Genomic DNA, 21,764 nt, shown 5'->3' on the forward strand with positions numbered 1-21,764 from the left:
ATGCATGAAAATCGAGCTTCATCTGGTGCGCGTACTACCAATTGGGCATTGAGGTCTTTATGCGCTTACTAACAAACCAGATATGCAGAAGGACACATTTAAAGATGTAAGATACTAAAGGGCTTTTAATTATAAGATGTAAGAATATATAATTTTCCCTATTGACACTGTTTATTTATTTTTTTCGAAAAAACAATTATAATATTTTATTAAATAAAAATAATTAACAAAATAAGGTGATAACGGCCTCATATTGATAAAGTGTCATTATGCCAACAAATGCTATCTTATGCAATAAAAAATATCCGTTACACGTACTGGTAACTGCATTAGGAAATTTCCAGTTTGAAAAAGAGTATAAAAATGAATTTTTACCATCTGCAGTCATCCAGTTGAGTTTAGTCTGTTCTTGTAACACATTTGCTCAATATGAAGACTTTGATGCTTTTCACCCTTTTCACTTGGGCCAGCTCGGTTCCACTGGGTTGGTCTCCAACAGGTAAGAACTTTCTTTAGCTAATACACTTCATCTACTTTCCGATATATATAATTCTAGGCAATTGGTACAATCAACAACCAATAGTTCCTGGCTTAGGTAGCCAATTGCAATGGAATAATCTCTCACCAGCCCAAAAAGCATCCTACGAAATTGCCCATCAAATCGAAGTCGCTGAAGCTGAAAACGTCAACAAGGTGCAGCAAGCCCAACCAACAAACTGGGTTAATGGAGAGCAATGGAAAACCAACATTTTAGCCCACCAAGCTGCCCAAGAAGTGCTTAAGAACGCCGTTGAAGCCAGGCAAGGCCAAACGGTAGAATCAATTGTCGATATTGAGAAACAGCTTCAGCAGAATGTCTTGGGGGTACCCCAGCCACTGGAGCAAGTAAGGAAATGTACCCAGGATATTTAATTGTTATTAAATATTATCTGTTTTTATAGGTTGTAGCGGCCAAAGCCATAAATGGATTAAATAAAAAACTGCAATTGCTACAAATGGCCAAGGAAAGTATCCTTCCAACCTCTCAATTATCTCAATCTCTTGAAGCAGCCATTGCAGCCCAGTTAGTTTCTGATAATGTTGAAGTTGAAATGGAACATCAAGGACACTCTCTTGGCAACGTAAGACAACCTTCTGGAGTTTTCAGATCCAGAGTGGAACAGCTCATTGACCAAACGAACATTGAGGAAATTGAAATGTAATTCTAGCAAATTTTACAACTGCGTTTTTTTAAACGATTTTTCATTACAGGGAAATCGTCAATCAACTAGTCATTATCAAGCAACTCCAGCAACAAAAGCAATTTACGTCTCAACAATTAGAAGTCATCGTTGCTGAGTTGGTAGTTCTTCAAAAGCAAGGAGCCAGCATTAACCAGTTACAACAGCTGCATCAAGCTCAGCTTCAACTTCAACAACAAGAGAAGCAATTAGTTGTTAACATTCTTGCACGTCAACAAGTCGTTCAGCAACTGAAACAGGCTCTTGTTGAACAACAAATTAATCTTCAACACAACATTATGGCCGAACACGCTCAGCCAATTCAAAAATGGTCTGTTGACCCATGGTCCCAAAGTTTAGGACAGAATGTTCCAAGTTGGAGATTGTCTCCATGGTCCAGGATGGGTAGTATATGGAAGCAAGGAAACTGGATTAATTGAGTGAACGATTAAAATGATTATTTGGTTATGTTGTAATTTATATTGAAGCAATAATAAAGCAATGAAGGAAAAAAATTATGTGGTTCAATTATTCACTTATGCTAAATTGCAGATGGGTGAAGCTATATATGCCCAAAATACAACAAATACATTCTGGAAAATTACATTTAGAAATGGTCTTAGTATATATTTTCTCTTTTCCCATGTCATCATCAGCAATGACGTATGGAAAAAAATTAGTGCATGGATTCATGTTTCTTCCATGTTATTTTTTTTATATAATGCGGCATAAATTCATATTTCTCATACTATCATCAGAAGCATTGGCGTACTGAAAAAAACGTTTTATAAAGCATCCATTAATAACCTGCTTAGATATTTCCCGTTTTAATTGACATTGACATTTCAATAGACAGTTTTTGTAGATGTCTTAGGCATAAATTCATGTCCTCTCCACGTCATCAAAAGTATTGGCGTACTACGAAAAAATATTTTATAAAGCATCTATTAATGACATGCTTAGATATTTACATAGTCTAATTTGACATTGATTTTCAACAGACTGATTTTTTAAATTTCTTGGGCATGGTCTATTTCCATAGTATCAACGTATCCCCTAACATGCTTACCCATTTCTAAAGTCTTAATTTGGACTTTTAAAATACTACGTTTTCCTTATATGTTTTCCCTACGTCAATGCTGATGATGTAGTGAAAAAATGATTTTTTAATGCATCAGTTCTGCAATTTTATAATGATGGTCGTGCGGTTAAATCAACTCGCTTCTCTCTCCCCACCTCTTTTCTAATAATTTTTATTGTGATCGACTTTGTTTCCTTTATACGGCGGCTATCATATACATATGTATACATACCTTGAACATTGATAATTCAAAGTATTGATAAGAAATTCCTAATAATAATAATGTAAATTATCAATTGCACTTGACGAACGCTTCAAGTTGAATTAAATATAAATTTATTTGAAAATGTTTGTTTTATCTTAGATTTGATTATATTATATGGGTGAAACATCGCTGAAATTTAATGAAATTCGTTCAAATTCCTAAATTTAAATAATTAAAAAGTGATGTGATTCTTTGGTTTCAAGGTTTAGGATATATTTTTTAAAAGTAAGTGTTCAATTTTTTGTCCTATTTTAATTATTTTTACAGAAGCAAATAATTTATTTTATTCATGATGAAGGGTTCCGAGTAAACCATTGTTTGATGTTTTTAAATGATTACGTACATCCTTCCCATAATTCATAATTATAGGTATGATTATTAATAGGGACATTTTTTTTATTACGTATGAATGTGAATATATATGTGTATATAATAGATAATTGAGGCGTGTCACAGCAAAAGTGCCTATATCCGATTTAAAAAAAAATGAGCTAAAAGTCAATTTTATATCTATTTGATCCGCCTGATAGGTGGCTAAAATGTTGATACACCAAAAATGCCTTTATCCCATATAAAACTACTAGTAAATATCAGGTGTCGCGGCAAAGGGCTCCATATTAACCGACTTGATCGCGTCAAACGGGCCTATATCCAATGAACCAATGAAATGGCTAGAAAGTTCCCGCGTAAATAAAAAGTTTCTTCGAAGACCGTTTAGTTGTTGTTTACTTCTTGTCCCAGGAAGAGCTTATTAATTAATTTGCTCCTGCATAAATATTATTACAAACTGTTATAAATAATTAAGTTTGTTTAGTTTAGTGACCATGAATGAGAGTATAACTCCATCAGAGCCAGGAAAAGCTAGGCGAACTGCTGGAGATCGTCGCAAGTGGAAGAGAAACCTAGCAAAATCTAAAAGGTTGGTTATTTTTTTTCTTTAAATTAGCGATATATAAATTTAATATGTATTAATTTAAATCAGGCATTATTATTTTAATGTTTAAAATTTACAGATAATTTAATACACTCTAAACATTAACGTTTAAAAAAGAATTGATTAATTTTATATAGGTTTTTAAAATTTGTTTTTTATTATTTCAGATACGATCCTCCAGGGCCACCAGAATATCCTCGTTGCGACCATTTGAACAAGTCTTATAAATGCAAGGGGCTAACAATGAGGATCAAATGACATCAAAGAATTTCATGCAAATTTTTACGCAAATCGCGAGAAGAACTCCCAGGATGCTTTTACCATCAAACATGTAAAGGTAACAACTGCAAAAAGACCACGTCCTAAAAAGAAGCCTACATCTACAAAGAAAGTTAGTACAAACTACTACATTAGAGTTTCCGGCATGGAGAAGTTTTGTTTAGGTGTATGTCAGCAAACCTTTGTTGATATTCTTCAAATCTCACGGAAAAGAATTCAAGTAGAAACGTATCATCCATTTTTCTCTAAGAGACCAAACGAAAACAAAAACAAAGGTAATGACACAAAGTCACGGTCTCATCAAATCCAAATAATTTCTTAAAAAAGCTTAAAAGCTACACTTGTTTCGCTCCTGTCGGAGCATCATCAGGCCTAGACCTACACAGACATTACAACAGAGTTGTAATGAGATTACGTGTAGCGAAACACGTGTAGCTTTTAAGCTTTTTTAAGAAATTATTTGGATTTGATGAGACCGTGACTTTGTGTCCTTACCTTTGTTTTTAAAGAATTCAAGGCTTAGCTCGAAAATTTATAAATACGGGTAGAATGCCAGTGGATAGGAGAGGTGGAGCAAGACCTAATCATCTCTATGACAGGAAGAAAACCGTTATTAGAGGGTTTATAGAAAAATTGAAATGCTGTGAAAGTCATTATTCTCGAGGTAAGTCTGCAAACCGACGATATTTGTCTGGATATTTAAGTATTAATAAATTATATCGAATGTACAATAATGAACAGCCTGACGAATTATTAAAATCAAAAAAAAACATTTTTTCAAAAGATTTTTACCACTGAATATAACATTGGCTTTGGCACGCCGACCACAGATGCCTGCTCTAAATGTATTGAATTTAAAGGTAAAGTTAAAAATGAAACCAATGCCCAAACGAAAAATAAATTCATGACTGACATGGCATTTCATAAAATGCGATATAAAGCTTTTTTTAGAAAACTGCAAGAAAAGAGAGAGGATCTTTTAACACTCAGTTTTGATTGTCAAAAAAATTTAGTTTTACCCAAAGTTCAAGATCAGACGCCATACTATAGTCGACAAATTTATATTTACAATTTTTCCATTGTGAAGGGAAGCTCAAAAGGCGGTTTGTCTCCTGAAAATGTATTTTGTTATACTTGGATGGAGCACGAGCATAAAAAGAGTGCTAATGAAATTGCTTCCGCGGTATTTCATCAATTGTCGATCCTCGAATTATTGGCATCTGTTTCTACAATAAGGTTGTATGCTGATGGATGCGGTGGGCAAAATCGTAACTCGATTATGATCGGAATGCTGCACTATTATTTTTCCTATTACTGGACACTCGTTCCTACCCGCTGACCGCGTGTTTGCTTCTATAGAAAAGGAATTACGTTACCAGTGATAATAAATCCAAAAGAATATGAGACAGTTTTTTCAGAGCATTCTACTATTTTTAGGCCAGGACCTGACTTAAATATTTATGATTGGAAGACTTTCGCAGAAACTTACTTTAAAAAAACTGGATCCTGGCACTTTAAATTTAATGAAGCGAAACGTTTTATCCTTACCAAATCTGCACAGCAAAATGTGTTGCTCCGGGGAAAAACATCTTATAATAGCGATATATCCACTGGAAAATTAATGGTAAAAAAAGGGATAAAAATTAAATCTGCTACATTGCCAGGTCAGATACCTATAGGAGTGGCACTTAAAGCAGTAAAGATTCAAGATATTAAGAATCTTCTGAAAAAACACTTTGGCGAAACCTGGACCACAATGGAGGAATGCTCTTTCTACCAAAATGTGTTGGAATTGGAAACCATGACAGCAATTCATGAAGCAGAAGATCTTGAAGAAGATGAGTTTTGTGAGGAACATGAAAATGAGCAACTTGCTGATCCAGTGTAAATTTGTCAAAATATTATTATGTTTCTTAATAATTTAGTTTTGTTTTCATTTTTTGACAGTTTTGTTTTTAATTTTTGTAAACACCTTTAAATAATAAAAATAAAAGGCGTTTTGGTTATTCATTAAAACTGCATTATTATATAAAAAAAGCCTATATCCTATGTGGCTGTGGCAAAGGTTCCTATATCCATTTGGTTACAGCAAATGGCCCTATATCCAAATTTTAAAAATAAATAGCATTCTTTTCATGAATTTTCGAATTATTTTCGCTGCTTATTTTAGTATTATGAGTTGCTATGAATTATTTATAATAATGATATAGGTTTCGCTACCTATACTTTAGTTGCTACAGTTTTTTGCATCTCCTGAGAAATTAGCGGAAGTGGATATAGCCCCTTTTGCAGTGAGACGCCTCATATATACTATATGGTTAAGAATTTTATAATTAATTTATATGTTATCACTATTGTAAAAAAATCCTGACAAAAACAATCTTATCTATTTGAAAAAATACAGATTTAAAATCATTGATTGAGAGAATCACATTTTTTATCATTTATAATCTGTATCCTTAAAAGTTTATTATTAAAGTAAGTACCGGATATATACACTCTAGTTGGAATCTAATAGTATTTTATTTCCCTTTTAGTCTTTTAGCTGAAACAACAAATACTGCTCTCTTTAATCAACTTATATAAAGACTGTATTTATCTTTTCCTAGTTATAACGTATTTTTTCTTTAAATTCAGCCATAGCAACTACAATGAACGAATCTCCCACAGACATTCCTGAAATAAAACTGTTTAAGGACAGATGGATTATATTGACGATATTTGTACTTGTCGCGATCATTAACAGCATGCAGCTTCTGCAGTTCAGTATAATAGCGACGACAGTTTCCGAGTACGTTTACTGTTTTTACGACCACGCTGTATATAAACGTTTCATTGATTCATTCATATTTTAGGTTTTATCAAGTTGAAGATCTACTCGTTGACCTAACCACTTTGGTATTTTACATGGCCTACATAGTATTTTTTATTCCTGTGAGCTTTTTTATAGAAATATATGTAAGTATCCGTATATACTATCAAAAAACTAAAATTAACTAGTAGATGTGTTGAATATGAGCCAACACTGACATCGCTGGTCCAGACTATTAATGGAGAATTCATTTTTCTCGTGGATTTTAGAATTTAAAAGTAACTGTGATAACGGGCACAGGCCTAACCCTGGCCGGCAATATTATGAAAGTATTCAGCGCGAAACCGGACCGATTCTGGTTGATTTTGTTGGCACAGGTGCTAATCGCAATCGGGCAAGTGCAGATCTACAGTCTACCCTCGAACTTGGCTACCGTATGGTTTGGATCCGAAGAAGTTTCCACGGCATGTGCAATTGCCGTTTTGGGAATGCAATTAGGTAAGTTCTCCAAATGCGTTGTCCAACATCCACCTCTCGACTTGACTGTATCATAGGGTTTTTAGTATAAAATAGCCAACTGATTTATTACACACTTATATAACACAATTATTACATACGCAAACACTGAATACAATGGCTTAAGAGTAGTCAAAAGATTTATTTACACTGTATTTATTTCGATTTAAAAATCGCTCCAATATTCAGATTTGAACTGGCCGCCTAGTGTTGAGGGCTCCTTATTAGGATCATTGTTCCGGAACATTCGCCAGTCTTCCACGTGTGCGCTGAGATGTCTTGAGTTGTGTATGCCGCTAGTTCCATCCTTGTCGCAACTTTGAAGGCAACGAAAAGAGTTTTTTAACGTCTGTTGGGGTTGAATTGGATAATATGAGAAAACAAGTGAATCATCAAATCTTATCCAAATGTCCCAGAAATCTTAAAACGAACCAAGAATTTACAAGGATTATTGGTCTGATACCCCAGGAATGTCTTTTTTTATTGTTACAGACACCAATTGATTAGCTCAAAAAAAACTAAAAGTTTGGTTTTGCAAATGTTGAAGTTTTATGGAGATGACATTTGACTTTTTTGATGAAGGTAACAGCCGCCCAGAGTATCGAAGAAAGAATGCAGAAGATCGAGTCGAGCATAATAATCGAAGAGAAATGGGTAGTGATCAAATTCGCACTTCAAGAAACACAAACAAGATATTGGTTTTTAAAGACACACGAGAAAACAACCCGGGATGACTGACGAGATTTTAAAAATTATGGAAGAGAAGATGGAGCACAAAACAAAAAGCGAAGATAGATACAAAGACTTAAATCATTATCGTTGATCGAAAAATAGAAATAGAACCTAAAAACAGAAATATAATCAATCAACGGTTAAACAAAATTATTCGTAGGAAATGCAGAGAATACTGGGTGTCGGAGAGATGCTGGGAAATCAGATATATATATAATATAATATAATATATAAATAATATAAATATAAATAATATAATAATACAGAAAGATGGAAAGGCTGTGGGTAATCGCTGAAAACTTATAACTTTTATTCCACGAAGAGAACACATCTATAGAATTGGAAAAATATACGCCTGCTTTATAGACTACCTCAAAGCGTTTGACTGCGTGCAATATCAAAACTAGCAACAGGCGTAGGTGAAGGCGACTTATAAATCATTACAGAACTTTACTGTCATCAGACAGCTCAAGCACGGGTGAAGAACAACGTGACAGAGGAGAGAGCCGTAAGGAAAGGAGAAGCAATTAAAAATATAAGATGTGCCGACGATACAGTCTACCAGCAGCCTATCTGAACTCCAACTATTTGTAAATATTATTGTTAAGTACAGCGAGCGTTATACGGTCTACATATAAACATCCCCAAAACACAACTTATGGTTTTCTCAAAAGTGCAAACACCAGCTGCCCCACAAATACACAATAAAATCGCTGAACAAGTATCATCCTTCATATATCAAGGGGCACAAATTTAACAGGCCAGGAAAACGTTTCTCGGCATAAAGAACTTCTTTGTTAGGCGTGATTTAAGTCTTAGAATCCGAATACTACGCTGCTATGTATTCCTCAATCCATCGCTAGAAAAACGCATTGAGACTTTCGAAATGTATCTTTATAGGAAAATACCTTGCACATGCTGGATAGAAAAAATAGGAAACACCGAAGTTCTCAATAGAATGCAGAAAAACAACGAGCTGTTGGTAACAATCAAAGAGCGCAAACTAAGGTATATTGGACATATAATGAGAGGAGATAGATATGAGATATTTCGGTCGGTCATTGGGAGAAAATTGAGGGAAAAGGTCAATAGGAAAAAGACAATAGAAGCCATGGCTCAAGAACCTACGCCGATGGCTCAGTAAATCATCATCTGAAATCTTCAAAGTAGCTGTTTCACAAGTAATTACATATTGCCAGTTATATCATCAACCTTCAAAGAAAGATGGTGCAATGAGAAGAAGAAGATAGTATCGAATATCTGAAAAATTTCCTGAATGTATATTCTTCCATTACCTGATGTCAGTAAGGTACTGCATACTTAGCCTTTAAAAGATATATCCCAAGAATATCTTCTGCTGTTAGAGGGATCTAGGATGAGATTATCCTAGAAAATACAGAAAGGTTTGTTTTGGAATTCTTCAGAAAACGTAATGTATAGAATTGTCTAAATTTCATAGCACGTTGATTGATTTCCCAGAAATGTACTACCCTATTGTAGCACTTTTATACTATTCGTTTCGTATGGAAGGTTGTTTTAGAGAATGATCCAAATCTCTGTTTGCTTCACATGGGTTCGAGGTATGCTAGGGAATATATTATCAATGTCAAATGACACTAGGAGAACCTGATTTGGAAGTTTTAATCCATTCAAATCTTGTACTAATTCTAGTATGTTTTTAATGCTGAATTGATTCCGAACCTTGAGGGAGCTTCTGAGAAAGTTGTTCAACTAAGTTCAAAAGCGGATTCCATTCAACTTTTTCTATATAATCGATTTTTCTAATAGACCATACAAGTACCCTTGTTTGCTTTTCCTATTACCAAATCATTTTGTTCGATTTTAATTACTCAGTAACTTCTGATTGGTAGTCGAGATTATTTTTCTCGATCTGGAAATATAGGATTTGAGATTACGGACTTTTTGACGGCAACTTCCTCTGATTGGGTTGATAATATCATTTTGTGTAGTCTGCAAGGCGAGCTCGATATCTGCGAGGAGAGATGATGCATCCTTTTTACTTGGAGTATATTCAGGGCTGAACTTGAGACCCTTAGAATAAAGTAGTGCCGTTTCTTGTCTCCTGAGTTCCTTTATTGAGAACTTTAAGCTTTTTCTGAAGTTCTTGGTAGTGTCTTCTTTTGTCTGCATCAACTCTAGATTTTAAAGAGGCAGTACAGTTAGTGAGCCCCATAGGGTTCATTTTTTTTAGGCCAAGATGGTAAAAATACAATTGCGAATAGATCTTCCTTTTCTGAACACCAGCATCTTCTTTCAATTTTTTGGATGTGGTTTTTCAGGTCATTAAGCTTATTTTTGGACGTATAAGAAATCCGGTACTTACTTTTAAATTTATTTTCAATGAAGTTGGAAGTGAGTTTATTTTTCAGACATTTAGTGTTAAATCTTCTGCTTCAGGAATCCTATGTAAAATCTGATCATATATCTGAAAAAGTACTGAAGGGCATTTCTCAGTTTATTGAGTTTGTCTCCAGGGTGAAGTGTGTGATAGATAATATGGAAGATTGTTTTACAATAAGATTCAAATGTGTACAATTTCAAAATAAATGTATATTGATCTTCATTATCAAGAACCGTTATTTCCTAATAATTTCATAATATAAAGAAATATAATTTACCAGATAAGCACAAGCAGCAGATACACAACACATCTCATCAGACGGCCTCTTAAACCGAAAATGTAGAAAATTACAAAGAGATATAATTTCCCTCCATAGGCGAGTCTATAGCACCTTGGCAACAGCCTAGATATCTATCTTTAAACTACATAGGTCCTCTTTTAATTAAATTTCATGAAAAAATGGCGGGAGACGACGTTTCAAGTGCGAAAAAATGTGAAAGTTGTGAACGTTCGGCGACTGCAAATATTAAGTGCAGGGTGTGTAACGCAATTTTTCATGTCGCGTGTGCCGTACGAGTAAAGGGAATACGCGTTGTGAGTTTTAACGAACTTCCTGCCGGGATTGCGATTCCCATTCATAGAAAAGCGATTTAACCTTACTAAATTACTAACCTACCTACAGATAGCGCTGTTACTTTTTAAAGAGTCTGATTTTAGAAATTCAAGATAAGAACCACCCACCTCTTGGTTGAAAATAAACACCTGCTTACGGAAAAAGTTGTCTTCCTTGAAGAAAAACTACAACGTTTGGAAAAATCTAATTCATGGCGGGAAGTACGCTCTAAAAACATAAATAAGCAAAGATCAGCTGGTCCTGATAAGTCATTGTCAGATGTCATTGCCTCTTCTTCTTCTTACAGAACAATGGCTAGCAACTCCGTAGCCGTTAATCATACAAACGTGGAGCAAAGAAGTAACAGGGATCCTAATATTTCGAATTTGAATATTAACGCGGCAGTCAAAACGCCGCACGAAGCTTTCACAAAGACACCTAATACAAAGTAACATTTCGTTAGAGGTACTGGAACATTTTCTAATAACTTTGGAGCTGAGTTTAAAAGCAAACCCTCTCCAGATAAAGTCTTCATATATATTGGTAACATTAAACTTGGTGTTTCGCCAGAATTTATTTATGACCATGTTCGCAGCCGTTGGCCACAGGTCAAAGATGACATTCTGATAGAAAGTTAACTTACAAAAGGCCGTAATTTGTCCTTTAAAGTATCTACAAATTTCAGCGAAAAGGATTTAGTTATGGATCCTACCATTTGGCCAACAGGAGTGATCATCAGGAAATGTTATATCAAAAATGATGCTATGTCAGCAGGGTCACAGGATTTTCCTTAAGTAGCGGCAGACCAAAGAGGAAAGTAATCGATAATAATACTAATAAACGTTCTTGTTCTATATTATCAGAATGCGGGTAGTTTTAAATCCAAATTGCGATCGTTTCATCAGGCAGTTAATTTGGGTGTCTATGACATTTTGGCTTTTAGTGAATCCTGGCTGAGTGATGATTTCTCAGATGCAGAGCTCAGTTTGGCAGATTTCAACATCTTTAGGGTCCAGAAAATGCTTAAAAGTTAGGAGTATCGAGCTGAAGGAAAAAGGCATAGAACAAGTATTTGTCCTGATAGAACTTGGCACAGAATCCTGGGTGTTTGGGTGTTTGTACATTCCGCCGGCTTCAAGAGAGGAAATCTATCAGAGGCATTGCGACAGCGAAGAAGATCTAAAAGATTCATATCCGGAAGCTAAGATGAACATCATTGGTGATTACAATCTACCCGAGGCTTAGTGGAGTTTGGATGAGTTCCGTCTTATTGTGGACTGTCCGGAGACATCGGGAGCCAAAATTGTGGCAAGTAGTTATGCCTTTATGACTCTTTTACAATATAATACAATTTTTAATAGTAGAGGAGTAATGTTAGATTAAGTGTTTAGTTATTTCGACAGAATAATCTTAGCAGAAGCTATTGATAATATCTTTGAAAATAGTCTTCATCATAATGCGATTGTACTCGATTATGTTTGTTTTATGCAACAACTTAAAAATATTATTTGTGACAAGTATGTTTACGAATTTAGAAATAGTAATTTTATGTAAATATTTATGTAATATTTTATGTAAATCAACCTGGGTCCACATTATTTTTATTATTATAAGGCAAACAACAATTAACTGTGCTTTTAATAAATGTGGCAAGGAAATAATGCTTAGGTTAAGTCTAGTTTTAATTTATGGTCTACCTCTGACAGGATATTTCTGGAACCGGGATGATGTTTCTGGATTACCGAGACCATCCATGGACAAACCGGAGTGTCCTGATACAGTTATAATCAACTTACAGTTTTAGTTTATTTTTCATTTATGTTTTTATTGAATGTAGCTTCTTGCTAAATAAAGATATTATTTATTTATTTATTTTAAATTAATGACGGCTTAGCGTGGATGGATTGGGATGAATTCCAAAATGAATTCCAAAATAAAGTGGAAAGCAATACTTATCATATTGAGTTGACCGAGCTTTTTAATGCAATCTCGGTAAATACTACATAAATATGTATAAATAAATAATAAGTATAAAGATTTTATATTGCTCTTTGGTTCGACCTATAGTAGAATACTGTTCTGTAGTGTGTTCTGAACCATCCTATCAGGTGCATGTTCAATGTATTGAAAGGGTGCAGCGGAAGTTCATTAGAGTGGCGGCCTCTAGGATGGGTTTAGTTAGAGAAAATTTTACTTATGCGGAATTCTGCCCTGCTAAGGCAAGTTGCCCTAACTGCAAAAAATGGTTTTTAAGGTTAAGACGGTTTTGCACGTAAATGGCCTATTTCGGCCTACTAAACGAGAAAGTCCTATGTGTATTTGAAATACCCGAAATAGTACTATTCATTTTGGCCTAATACAAAAACTGCAAGGATTCCTAAAACGAATTGTCTTAAATGGATTTTACTACGTGAAAATGTCTATCTGTACATATAGGACATATTTTTGTAGCAAAATAACTGATATCTTAAGGTTCAATGTCCTAACTGCTTCACCTAGGACAAATTTGCCTAGCATGACAATTATTTTTACGGTTGACAGATTTCCAAACCAAACACGTCCAAGCACGTCCATATAAATGAGATACGTGACGTCACCAATTAGCCCTTTATACGTCATCAATTTGGAACAGTAATTACCCACGTCCGGAGCTGTTTTCTGAACGTCAAATGTCAAAGATATTGAAATAAGTGCGAGAAAAAATAAAAACAAACAACAAATTATTTCCTTTTTCTTTAAATCATTTTGTGTCATCTTTATGACACAAAATTTATTATGGCTAATAAGTTTTCTTTTTTGATATTTATGTTTAAGAACTAATTACATATTATATTACTGGCGTCTGGGGTATTATTTAAAAACAAACAAAATAATGATAGCGACAGCTGACAAATTACGAAGTTACTTCAACCAAACACGTCCAAGCGGACACGATTGGTTATGTTATAAAGGGACTGTTCAAGGTGAACCAAGGGCCTAACCGCCGTTAAAACCGATAAATCGCTTGGAATCGGTTTATGTTAAACCAACTTCGCGAAAGTTTAATAGAAAATTAAAGGCATTAAACAATAAGTTGGATATAAGTAAGTGTAAACGAGCAAGATATTTATATAATAAATAATAGATATTTACGGTAAGTAATTAATAGCTTAAGATTTAAGTATTACTATTAATTATTATCGACATGTTTTTTTTTTATAAATGTTTTAGCCAGTTGCAGTATTGGCAAACTTTACAGAATAGAATACAATATACAATAGTATTCTATTCTGTAAACTTTGGTATTGGTAATACCAGATCGAAGCTTATGTTAACTTTGTCATTAAATAAACAGCTTCTGATAAGATGTCTTCCTCAAAAAAATCAAAATGTGTTAAAATTAATACTGACGATGATCCAGAATATCTTTCTGAATCATCTGATAATGATACAGATTTTTCTTTTCTATCAAAATCATCATCAAATGATGATGACGTTAAAATTCCTCCTAAAATTAATATTCTCCAAAATATTGTCATAAAACAAGCCCAGGACTATCAAGACAATACTAATATTAATATAAATGATGATTATTTCGATAAACCAAAATTAATATCAACCCTAGTTTTAGAGATAATAGACAATGCAATTAATATAGCTGAGGGGAAACTGTACACGAAAGATGGCTCGCTACAAAAAAGAAAAAAATATGATGAAGGACCTGCGATGCGAAAATTAAATGGAGCAGTATGCAGCATCTTTGTCCAGGGATCTTGTAAATGTCACTTAAAAGGCTATAAAAACATAACTTCTGAAAGGCAAAAAAATATTAATGAGCAATTCTGGCAAATGTCAAAAAATTAACAAAACTTGTTTGTTAGGGGCTGCATTAAAAAATCAATAAAAAAAGAGGCATACAGCTAAATATAATGATTCAAAAAGAACTTACACATATACCTATTTTAAAAAAAATAATAATGGTGAAGCCATAAATGGGTGCAAGGTATTTCTTTTAAAAACTCTTGGTTTTTCAGAAACAAATGACATTTTAAAAAACGAAAGAAGCGTTAATCCTCCTAAATTAAAACCTGATGCTGATAAAAGAGGGCACCCTGCTTCCAATAAAGTTGATAGAGTCACAATAGTTGAACATATTAATTCGTTTGGAGCGACCATATCCCACTATCGTAGGGAGCATGCACCAAACCGTAAATACCTACCAAGTGACACATTTCATTTGCAAACCTTGGTAACGAGGAATGTTGGAGTTGTGAAAAATTTCAGATCCATAAAGAGTTAGTATCTCACCCTGAAAGTGATTCCGATGAAAGAAAAAGAATATGATAGTGATACATAAAGTGAAAAAAACATTGAGGAACTGATTATATCTGCCGATCTTTAGAAGGTGTAACTTGGCTGGATTTTAATGGTTCTAAATATTAACATTTTTAGGTAATTATGCTGCCTCGGTTGGACACCTTTAAGGAAATTGTATTCACCCCACGTATCATTGCCTTCAATGAAAGTTTCGTTCCTGTTGGTAGCAAAAGTAGCTATAATCCATGGGCTATCATATGGCATGAGGGCATTGCAGGACGGTCAATGCATGAGATTATATTATGAGATTAATGCATAGATTATTATGATATGAGATTATTTCTATGTTTTATGCTTTTTTTTTGGCCAATAGAGATTTAAAAAAAATTGTACTTTGCTTGGATAATTGTTCCAGCCAAAATAAAAATTGGTCGCTATCATCATTTTTCATATATGTTATTAATTCTAAGGAACTTGCTTTGGAAGTACTAGAGTTGAAATATTTCGAACCCGGTCACACGTTCATGTCAGCAGACTCATTTCACCACCAAGTTGAATTGTCCCTTAAGAAAAAGAAAAAAGTTTATGATTTTACTGATTTTAGAGACTCAATTCAAAATGACTATGAATAATTTTTTAAATTTTACTGATTATACTTCAAAGCCATAGCCACAGAAACTTAATGACCGCGTTTATTTAAAAAATATAATTCAAATAAATTTTGAAAGAGAAGTTTTTATATTATAAAGAAAAATTTTCTGATGAACTTAAGCAGTCGGACAATATATTTTTAGTTATAAGTTTTGCAAATATAAGCTAACTACCCCAAAATAAAGAAATGCTCCTAAGGGAATTAATTTAATTAGAAAAAAACAACTTAACCAGTAAATTAAAGGTTCATATACCACCAAACAGGCTTTTATTTTGGGAAAATCTACCGATTTCAATAATTGATGATTCTGGTGACATGAACTGAAAATGAATAGTTTTAAAAATTACAGGTTATTTGGTGCATCATTTGGCAAATTTAATTTGCTGAAAGAAGAGTTAAAAAATGTCTTCTTCTTTCAGCTAATTCAATTTAGCAAATAATGAACCCAACACTCTGTATATGTACCTTGTCATCTATTTTTGTTTAAGTTGTTTTAGGCTCTAGAGTTGCTATTATTTGATTTGGTATTATTTGTTTTTCACTTGTGATATTTGAGCTTAGGATTTTGTATTTTTCTGTAGTTTAAATTGTCCTAACTACAAATATTTTAGAGAATAAAGTTAGTTAATAAACCTAACCCTAAATTGACGTATAGTGTTATTTTTTTTACCATATATTTCAGAAAAAAATATTTGGATTAAATAAGTAAACAAAATGCATACAAATACACTAAAATGAGAGATTTCTCAAAACTACTATTTAGCAGTTAGGACAACTTGCCTAAACAGGACAGAATTTCCATACTCAAGCTATACACATTATAACATAGGCGGGATGTGCTGGACATGTGTTTTCTACATGGTGTGCTCAATTCTCGTATAGATTGTCCTGAGATTCTGGGCAACATAAACTTTAATGTTGCGACCAGGCAAAATCGTCACACTTGCATCTTCAATATCACCTTCCATTCAACAAATGATGGGCAAAATGAATTCCTTACATGGATTTTGCATAAGGCAGATAACTTAACTTTAAAGAATAAGTGTTGCTAAGTGTTGGATGAACCGTAGATGAATATAAATAAATAAATAAATAAATATTCTCCTATAAAATCTCGAAAATAATTAAAATCAGCTATAAATCCAATTTCCAATTGAAGTCTATATTTTTAAAACTCCAAGACAAGGTAGCAACAGGATGTAAAAGTGGCATTTATCACCTTCAATATAATGATTGTGAATCAACATATATTAACAAGACTCGGTGCAATTTCAAGACTACGATCAAAGAACATTTGCTTTCACTGAAATCAATAAATTGAAAACAAAAACAACAATAAATTGGAATTTGGAGTTTACTTAAAGGACAAAAACGATTCATACAATTTTCAGAAAAAACTTCAAAATGGTGCCGTTTTGTTTCTCCGATTTGTTGAGAAAATGACGTAAGTTTTAGAATAGGTTTTATTTCATCAGACTAAAAAAAATCTTATTGATTTTATAGATATACTAAAACCTAGATATACTAAAAGAGTTCTTGATAAAGGGGCTACCCCGCAACTCGTCGAAGTGATTAAATAAATATAAATTTATTTTGACATTGCGGATATTTACATCTTTTCTAAAACAATCTTCCATATTATGACACTCTGGAGAAAAACTGAGTAACCTGTCCCTTTCAGAATAAATTAAAACTTTCGATGCATAAAATTAATCAGTTGTTTTATTACCCACATACACTACACACGATTACTTAATACTACTAAAAATATTTATTTACTATTATTTATTTCGATTTAAAAGTCGCGCCAATATTCCGACCTGAACTCTATCGGCGAGGGTTCCTTATTATACCAGCTAGACCACTGTTACGCAAGATACACTAACGTTCTCCAGGGATGTCGCACGTTATGCCCGTCGATCGTATCATCGAGATGATTCCCGAATGACTGAAAACAGCTGGTATATTGGCGGCAACGGTTAAGATCATTACACTATTTTTTCCCCTAATCATTAATCATTCGTATGGATTCCAAAATATGGTGGTATATACAGTGCTTTTCTTTGAAGTCCCCCTCCCATTTATTTTTTGAACGGGTCAAAAAAAATTTTTGAAACTTGGCATAAGTAAATTGGTCTATAGATACTATTTTTCACTGTAAACTAGGTAGTTGTAAATTCCAAGATGGCGGCTGGGCGACATCTTGAGAAAAAATTTTAAATAGAAAGGGGGTCGTGTGGTACCTTATTTTAAAGGTCTCAATGACCTGTCTAAAAGTAACAGCCAAAAAAATACACTGTTGCGATTTTATTAACATTTTTAATAGAATACAATGAAATACTAATTTACAATTAGCAAATAAACAATTTATCAAAAGAAAAACAATATTTAATTTAAAAGATGCTGGAAATGATTTCCTTGTACCTCTTGACACATAAATAACCTATCTGAAAATTCACGTCGAACATTTTCAAATACATCTGCCTCAATATTTTGACAAATGTTAGTGATTCTTTGTCGTAGCTCAAAAATTGAGGCAGGTTCTGTTTCGTATACCTTTTGCTTTAGGTATCCCCACAAAAAAAACTCTATCGGCGTTAAATCTGGTGACCGAGCTGGCCATTCAATAGGACCCCGACGACCTATCCAACGACCAAAATAATTATCATTTAAATAATTTCTCACATTCCTGGCAAAATGCGGAGGAGCACCATCTTGTTGAAATGTAATTTCCATGTCAAATTCATGTACATTAGCCTCAACAATTTCTGTTATGAGAGGATCGATAGCATTTTCCAGCATATTTAAGTACAATTCACCTGTTAAATTTTCTTCTAAAAACAGCGGCCCTACGATATGATTCCCTAATATTCCTGCCCATACATTGATTTTTTGCGGATACTGAGATCGGGTTTCACGAAAAATGTGTGGATTGTTATCACTCCAATATCGACAATTTTGTCTGTGGACATTACCATTTAAAAAAAAAGTACATTCGTCGCTAAAACAAATGTTGCGCACGTACGTAGGTTGCCTTTCTACTCTCTCTGCCATAATTTCACAGAATTGCACTCTTCGGTCAGGATCATCTTCAGTCAGTTGATGGACCATTTGGATCTTGTATGGGTGAAACTTATGTTTTTTTTAAACTCTCCAGGCCGTCGAAGTTGAAACTTCACAGATATCAGCAACAGTTGGAGTAGAATGTTGGGGATTTTCTATTATTTCGCCAATTATTTGGACTTGCTTTTCTTCTGAAATAGACATATGGCCTGGGCGTTTTTTATCCTGGACAGTACCAGTAGTTGTAAATTTATTTACAAGTTCCCTTAAATATTTACGGCAAATAGGACGATCAGGAAAACGTTCGTTGAAAACCCTTTCAGTCTCATGAAAATTACGCGTTGCTCCATAAATAAAAATTGCTTCTACTTTTTCCTCCAATGGACGAGAATTAACCATTTTGAAAAAAACAATAAATTCAAACTGCCAAACACACTAAACAATATATAACAATGACCGATACAAGAGTAATTTACCGGTTAAGGAAAAATATCTTAAAATTTTTTTTCCAGTTTTTTTAATAGCTATTTGGTTTTTGGAATGTCTAAATAATGTTTAATAACCTTTAACGTGAAATGTGACATACGAGGGCGGTTCAGTAAGTCTTTAGAAACCAAAAAGTTAATCTTTAAATCCAAAATTCAAAAATTATAAATTATTTGTATATTATTATTAAAAACGTTAATAAAATAGCAACAGTTTATTTTTTTGGCTGTTACTTTTAGACAGGTCAAAACGGAGTCCACCGAGTCCATGTAATAAATATTAAAAGTACTCAATAAAACCTTTTAAATGAGGTAACACAAGATTTCTATTTAATGCATTTATTCAAGATGGCGCTTATGTGTTATTTTGACATTTAGAACTGTCGTTTTTATGTCAAAATAAAATAGTGACGCATTTATTTTCGTACACTGATTTTTACCTATTCAAAAATCATAAAAATGTAAAACGTTAAAATAAAAAAAAATACTTTTTTATTAGGCCGCCATTTTGAAACGAGTTAAGATATGGGTCTAATATTTCAGGGTTATAAAGTACTCATTGAGACCTTTAAAATGGGGTACCACACGACCCCCCTTTCTATTTAAAATTTTTTCTCAAGATGTCGCCCAGCCGCCATCTTGGAATTTACAACTACCTAGTTTACAGTGAAAAATAGTATCTATAGACCAATTTACTTATGCCAAGTTTCAAAAATTTTTTTTGACCCGTTCAAAAAATAAATGGGGGGGGACTTCAAAGAAAAGCATGGTATATAGTGACCTGATTTTTAAAATGTTTTTTTTTGTTGTAGGTAGATGAAAAGATATAAAGCCATGCCAAGATAGTGAAACTCAATCTTTCAGAGCTAACAATAAATTTCTACCTTTTAGGCGCAGCATTGGGATGTGTGATATCACCATTTGCTATCTCAACCGAACAAATGGATAAAAACGAAAATAATTTCTTTCAAATGTATCTATCTGAAGCCATAATTACTGGTGTAATATTTATACTGGTACTGATATGTTAGTATTTTTTGAAAGTAAAATATCTTTAATAATCATCATTATATGCTTTATAGTCTTCAGGTCCAAGCCAGCAGTTGCTCCGAGCCAATCTCAATTAAATCTAATTTCCCTTGAAGATAGCGGCAGCTTTAAGACTTATAAAAACCACATGATCGAAATATTTAAAAATAAGAATTTTTGGTGGATCGTTCTCTCTTTGGGTCTCGCTAATGGGGTGTGGAATTGTTTTGGGGTGGTCATGAACAAGATGTACTTAAACTTCTTTCCGGTAAGTTCAGTTTTAAGTTCCTCTCTTGAATGTTTATTTTTTTTCTCCTAGAATGGACAGAATGACATTGGAGTGATAGGACTTCTATCAATAATATTTGGCGGATGTATTGGTAGTCTTGCATTTGGAGTATTACTGGATAAGACTCATCATTTTAAGTAAATAAAAGGCAGTCTTTTGAAGTCTTGATTTGACTAATTGTTGACTTATTTTAGGCGTATTAGCTTTGCAGCTCTCGCATTTTCAGCTGCCATGTATATCCCAGTAACAGTGTCTATTGTATTACAAAGTAGAATACCTACCTTCATAATTATGCCACTGTTTGGGTAAGTTTTGTGAACTACTTATCACCATCGCCTTATATAATAAATAAGAGTGTGAACCGATTTTGTAATTTTTCAGGTTCTTTATTGCCCCAGTATTCATTATAGGATTAGAATATCTTGTGGAAGTGACATATCCCATACCCGAAGGCTGCAGCTCTTCGGTTTTTAATGCAGCCTATTATATATTAGCTCTTATTATAACTGTTTGTGCTGAACTTGCATTTGATAGTATAGGTTATGTATGGACAAATGTTATATTTTTTATTCTTTTAGTAATATCTTCTGTTTTTATTTTATTGGTTAATTCTGATTTGAAAAGAAGGGATGCCAATCTAAGACACTCAGAAGTGTCTAGTGAAAGAAATAATGAAAGTGAATCTAGTTAGTGGATATTTTAATAAAAATGTTAATCCTTAACGTATTTTATTAGTTATTGCATGGCCTACCCTGCAAACAAATATGGAGGCATACCATATTTTGCAATAAATTTGACAAATGACAAAAGCAGATGACTTTGACATCTGAATGAAAGAAGAAGCGATATGAGGGTGAATGATGCAATAAATTAAAAAATTAGACATTCTAAACGTTTAATACTCAATTTTTTCCTATATACTATATCTTCTATATACAAGAGAAACAATATTCATGACAGTTGACATGAGTCAATAGCAATGTGAGCTGTTAGCCACGATGACAGACCCGCCATTATTATAAGGCGCGAAATATTAATATCTTAAAATAAATACATTTTAGGTTCTTTATGGCCAAAGTATTAATTATATGCTTAAAATATCTTATGAAAGTGACATGCAACCCTGCAAACAAAGA

The 21,764-nt window shown here is 33.4% G+C and overlaps 2 protein-coding genes across 4 annotated transcripts; both read left to right on the forward strand.

The window, feature by feature from the left end:
- The first annotated feature begins 331 nt into the window (after positions 1-331).
- On the forward strand, positions 332-1,688 carry LOC126741053 (uncharacterized). The gene is made up of 4 exons (XM_050447331.1): positions 332-499; positions 557-885; positions 942-1,198; positions 1,252-1,688. Exons 1-4 carry the CDS (start codon positions 430-432, stop codon positions 1,658-1,660), a joined length of 1,065 nt encoding a protein of 354 aa, XP_050303288.1. The 5' UTR covers positions 332-429; the 3' UTR covers positions 1,661-1,688.
- Positions 1,689-2,585: 897 nt separating this feature from the next.
- Positions 2,586-21,350, forward strand: LOC126741051 (uncharacterized MFS-type transporter C09D4.1-like). 3 transcript variants are annotated; one of them, XM_050447328.1, is made up of 12 exons: positions 2,586-2,791; positions 3,381-3,485; positions 3,668-4,054; positions 4,289-4,443; positions 6,417-6,570; positions 6,635-6,737; positions 6,861-7,089; positions 20,202-20,336; positions 20,393-20,607; positions 20,659-20,765; positions 20,823-20,933; positions 21,010-21,350. In XM_050447328.1, the coding sequence occupies exons 4-12, from the start codon at positions 4,329-4,331 to the stop codon at positions 21,317-21,319; spliced, it is 1,479 nt and encodes a 492-aa protein (XP_050303285.1). In that variant the 5' UTR covers positions 2,586-2,791; positions 3,381-3,485; positions 3,668-4,054; positions 4,289-4,328; the 3' UTR covers positions 21,320-21,350. The 3 variants fall into 3 exon arrangements, with proteins under 3 accessions (XP_050303285.1, XP_050303287.1, XP_050303286.1); XM_050447330.1 differs by lacking the exons at positions 3,381-3,485; positions 3,668-4,054; positions 4,289-4,443 and having other exon boundaries at positions 2,589-2,791; XM_050447329.1 differs by lacking the exons at positions 2,586-2,791; positions 3,381-3,485; positions 3,668-4,054 and having other exon boundaries at positions 4,147-4,443.
- The last annotated feature ends 414 nt before the right edge of the window (positions 21,351-21,764 follow it).

This window comes from Anthonomus grandis, chromosome 10 (genome assembly GCF_022605725.1).
Source record: "Anthonomus grandis grandis chromosome 10, icAntGran1.3, whole genome shotgun sequence".
NCBI classification, from domain to species: Eukaryota; Metazoa; Arthropoda; class Insecta; order Coleoptera; family Curculionidae; genus Anthonomus; species Anthonomus grandis.

What these genes read in the sequence shown, in the direction of transcription:
- LOC126741053 (XM_050447331.1), top strand. Translation starts at nt 430, where the DNA reads ATGAAGACTTTGATGCTTTTCACCCTTTTCACTTGGGCCAGCTCGGTT. An exon ending in ACTGGGTTGGTCTCCAACAG is followed by an intron (nt 500 to 556) that starts GTAAGAACTTTC and finishes ATATAATTCTAG; the next exon opens with GCAATTGGTACAATCAACAA. An exon ending in AACATTGAGGAAATTGAAAT is followed by an intron (nt 1,199 to 1,251) that starts GTAATTCTAGCA and finishes TTTTCATTACAG; the next exon opens with GGAAATCGTCAATCAACTAG.
- LOC126741051 (XM_050447328.1), top strand. Translation starts at nt 4,329, where the DNA reads ATGCCAGTGGATAGGAGAGGTGGAGCAAGACCTAATCATCTCTATGAC. An exon ending in ATTTATACTGGTACTGATAT is followed by an intron (nt 20,337 to 20,392) that starts GTTAGTATTTTT and finishes TATGCTTTATAG; the next exon opens with TCTTCAGGTCCAAGCCAGCA. An exon ending in TGTACTTAAACTTCTTTCCG is followed by an intron (nt 20,608 to 20,658) that starts GTAAGTTCAGTT and finishes TTTTTCTCCTAG; the next exon opens with AATGGACAGAATGACATTGG.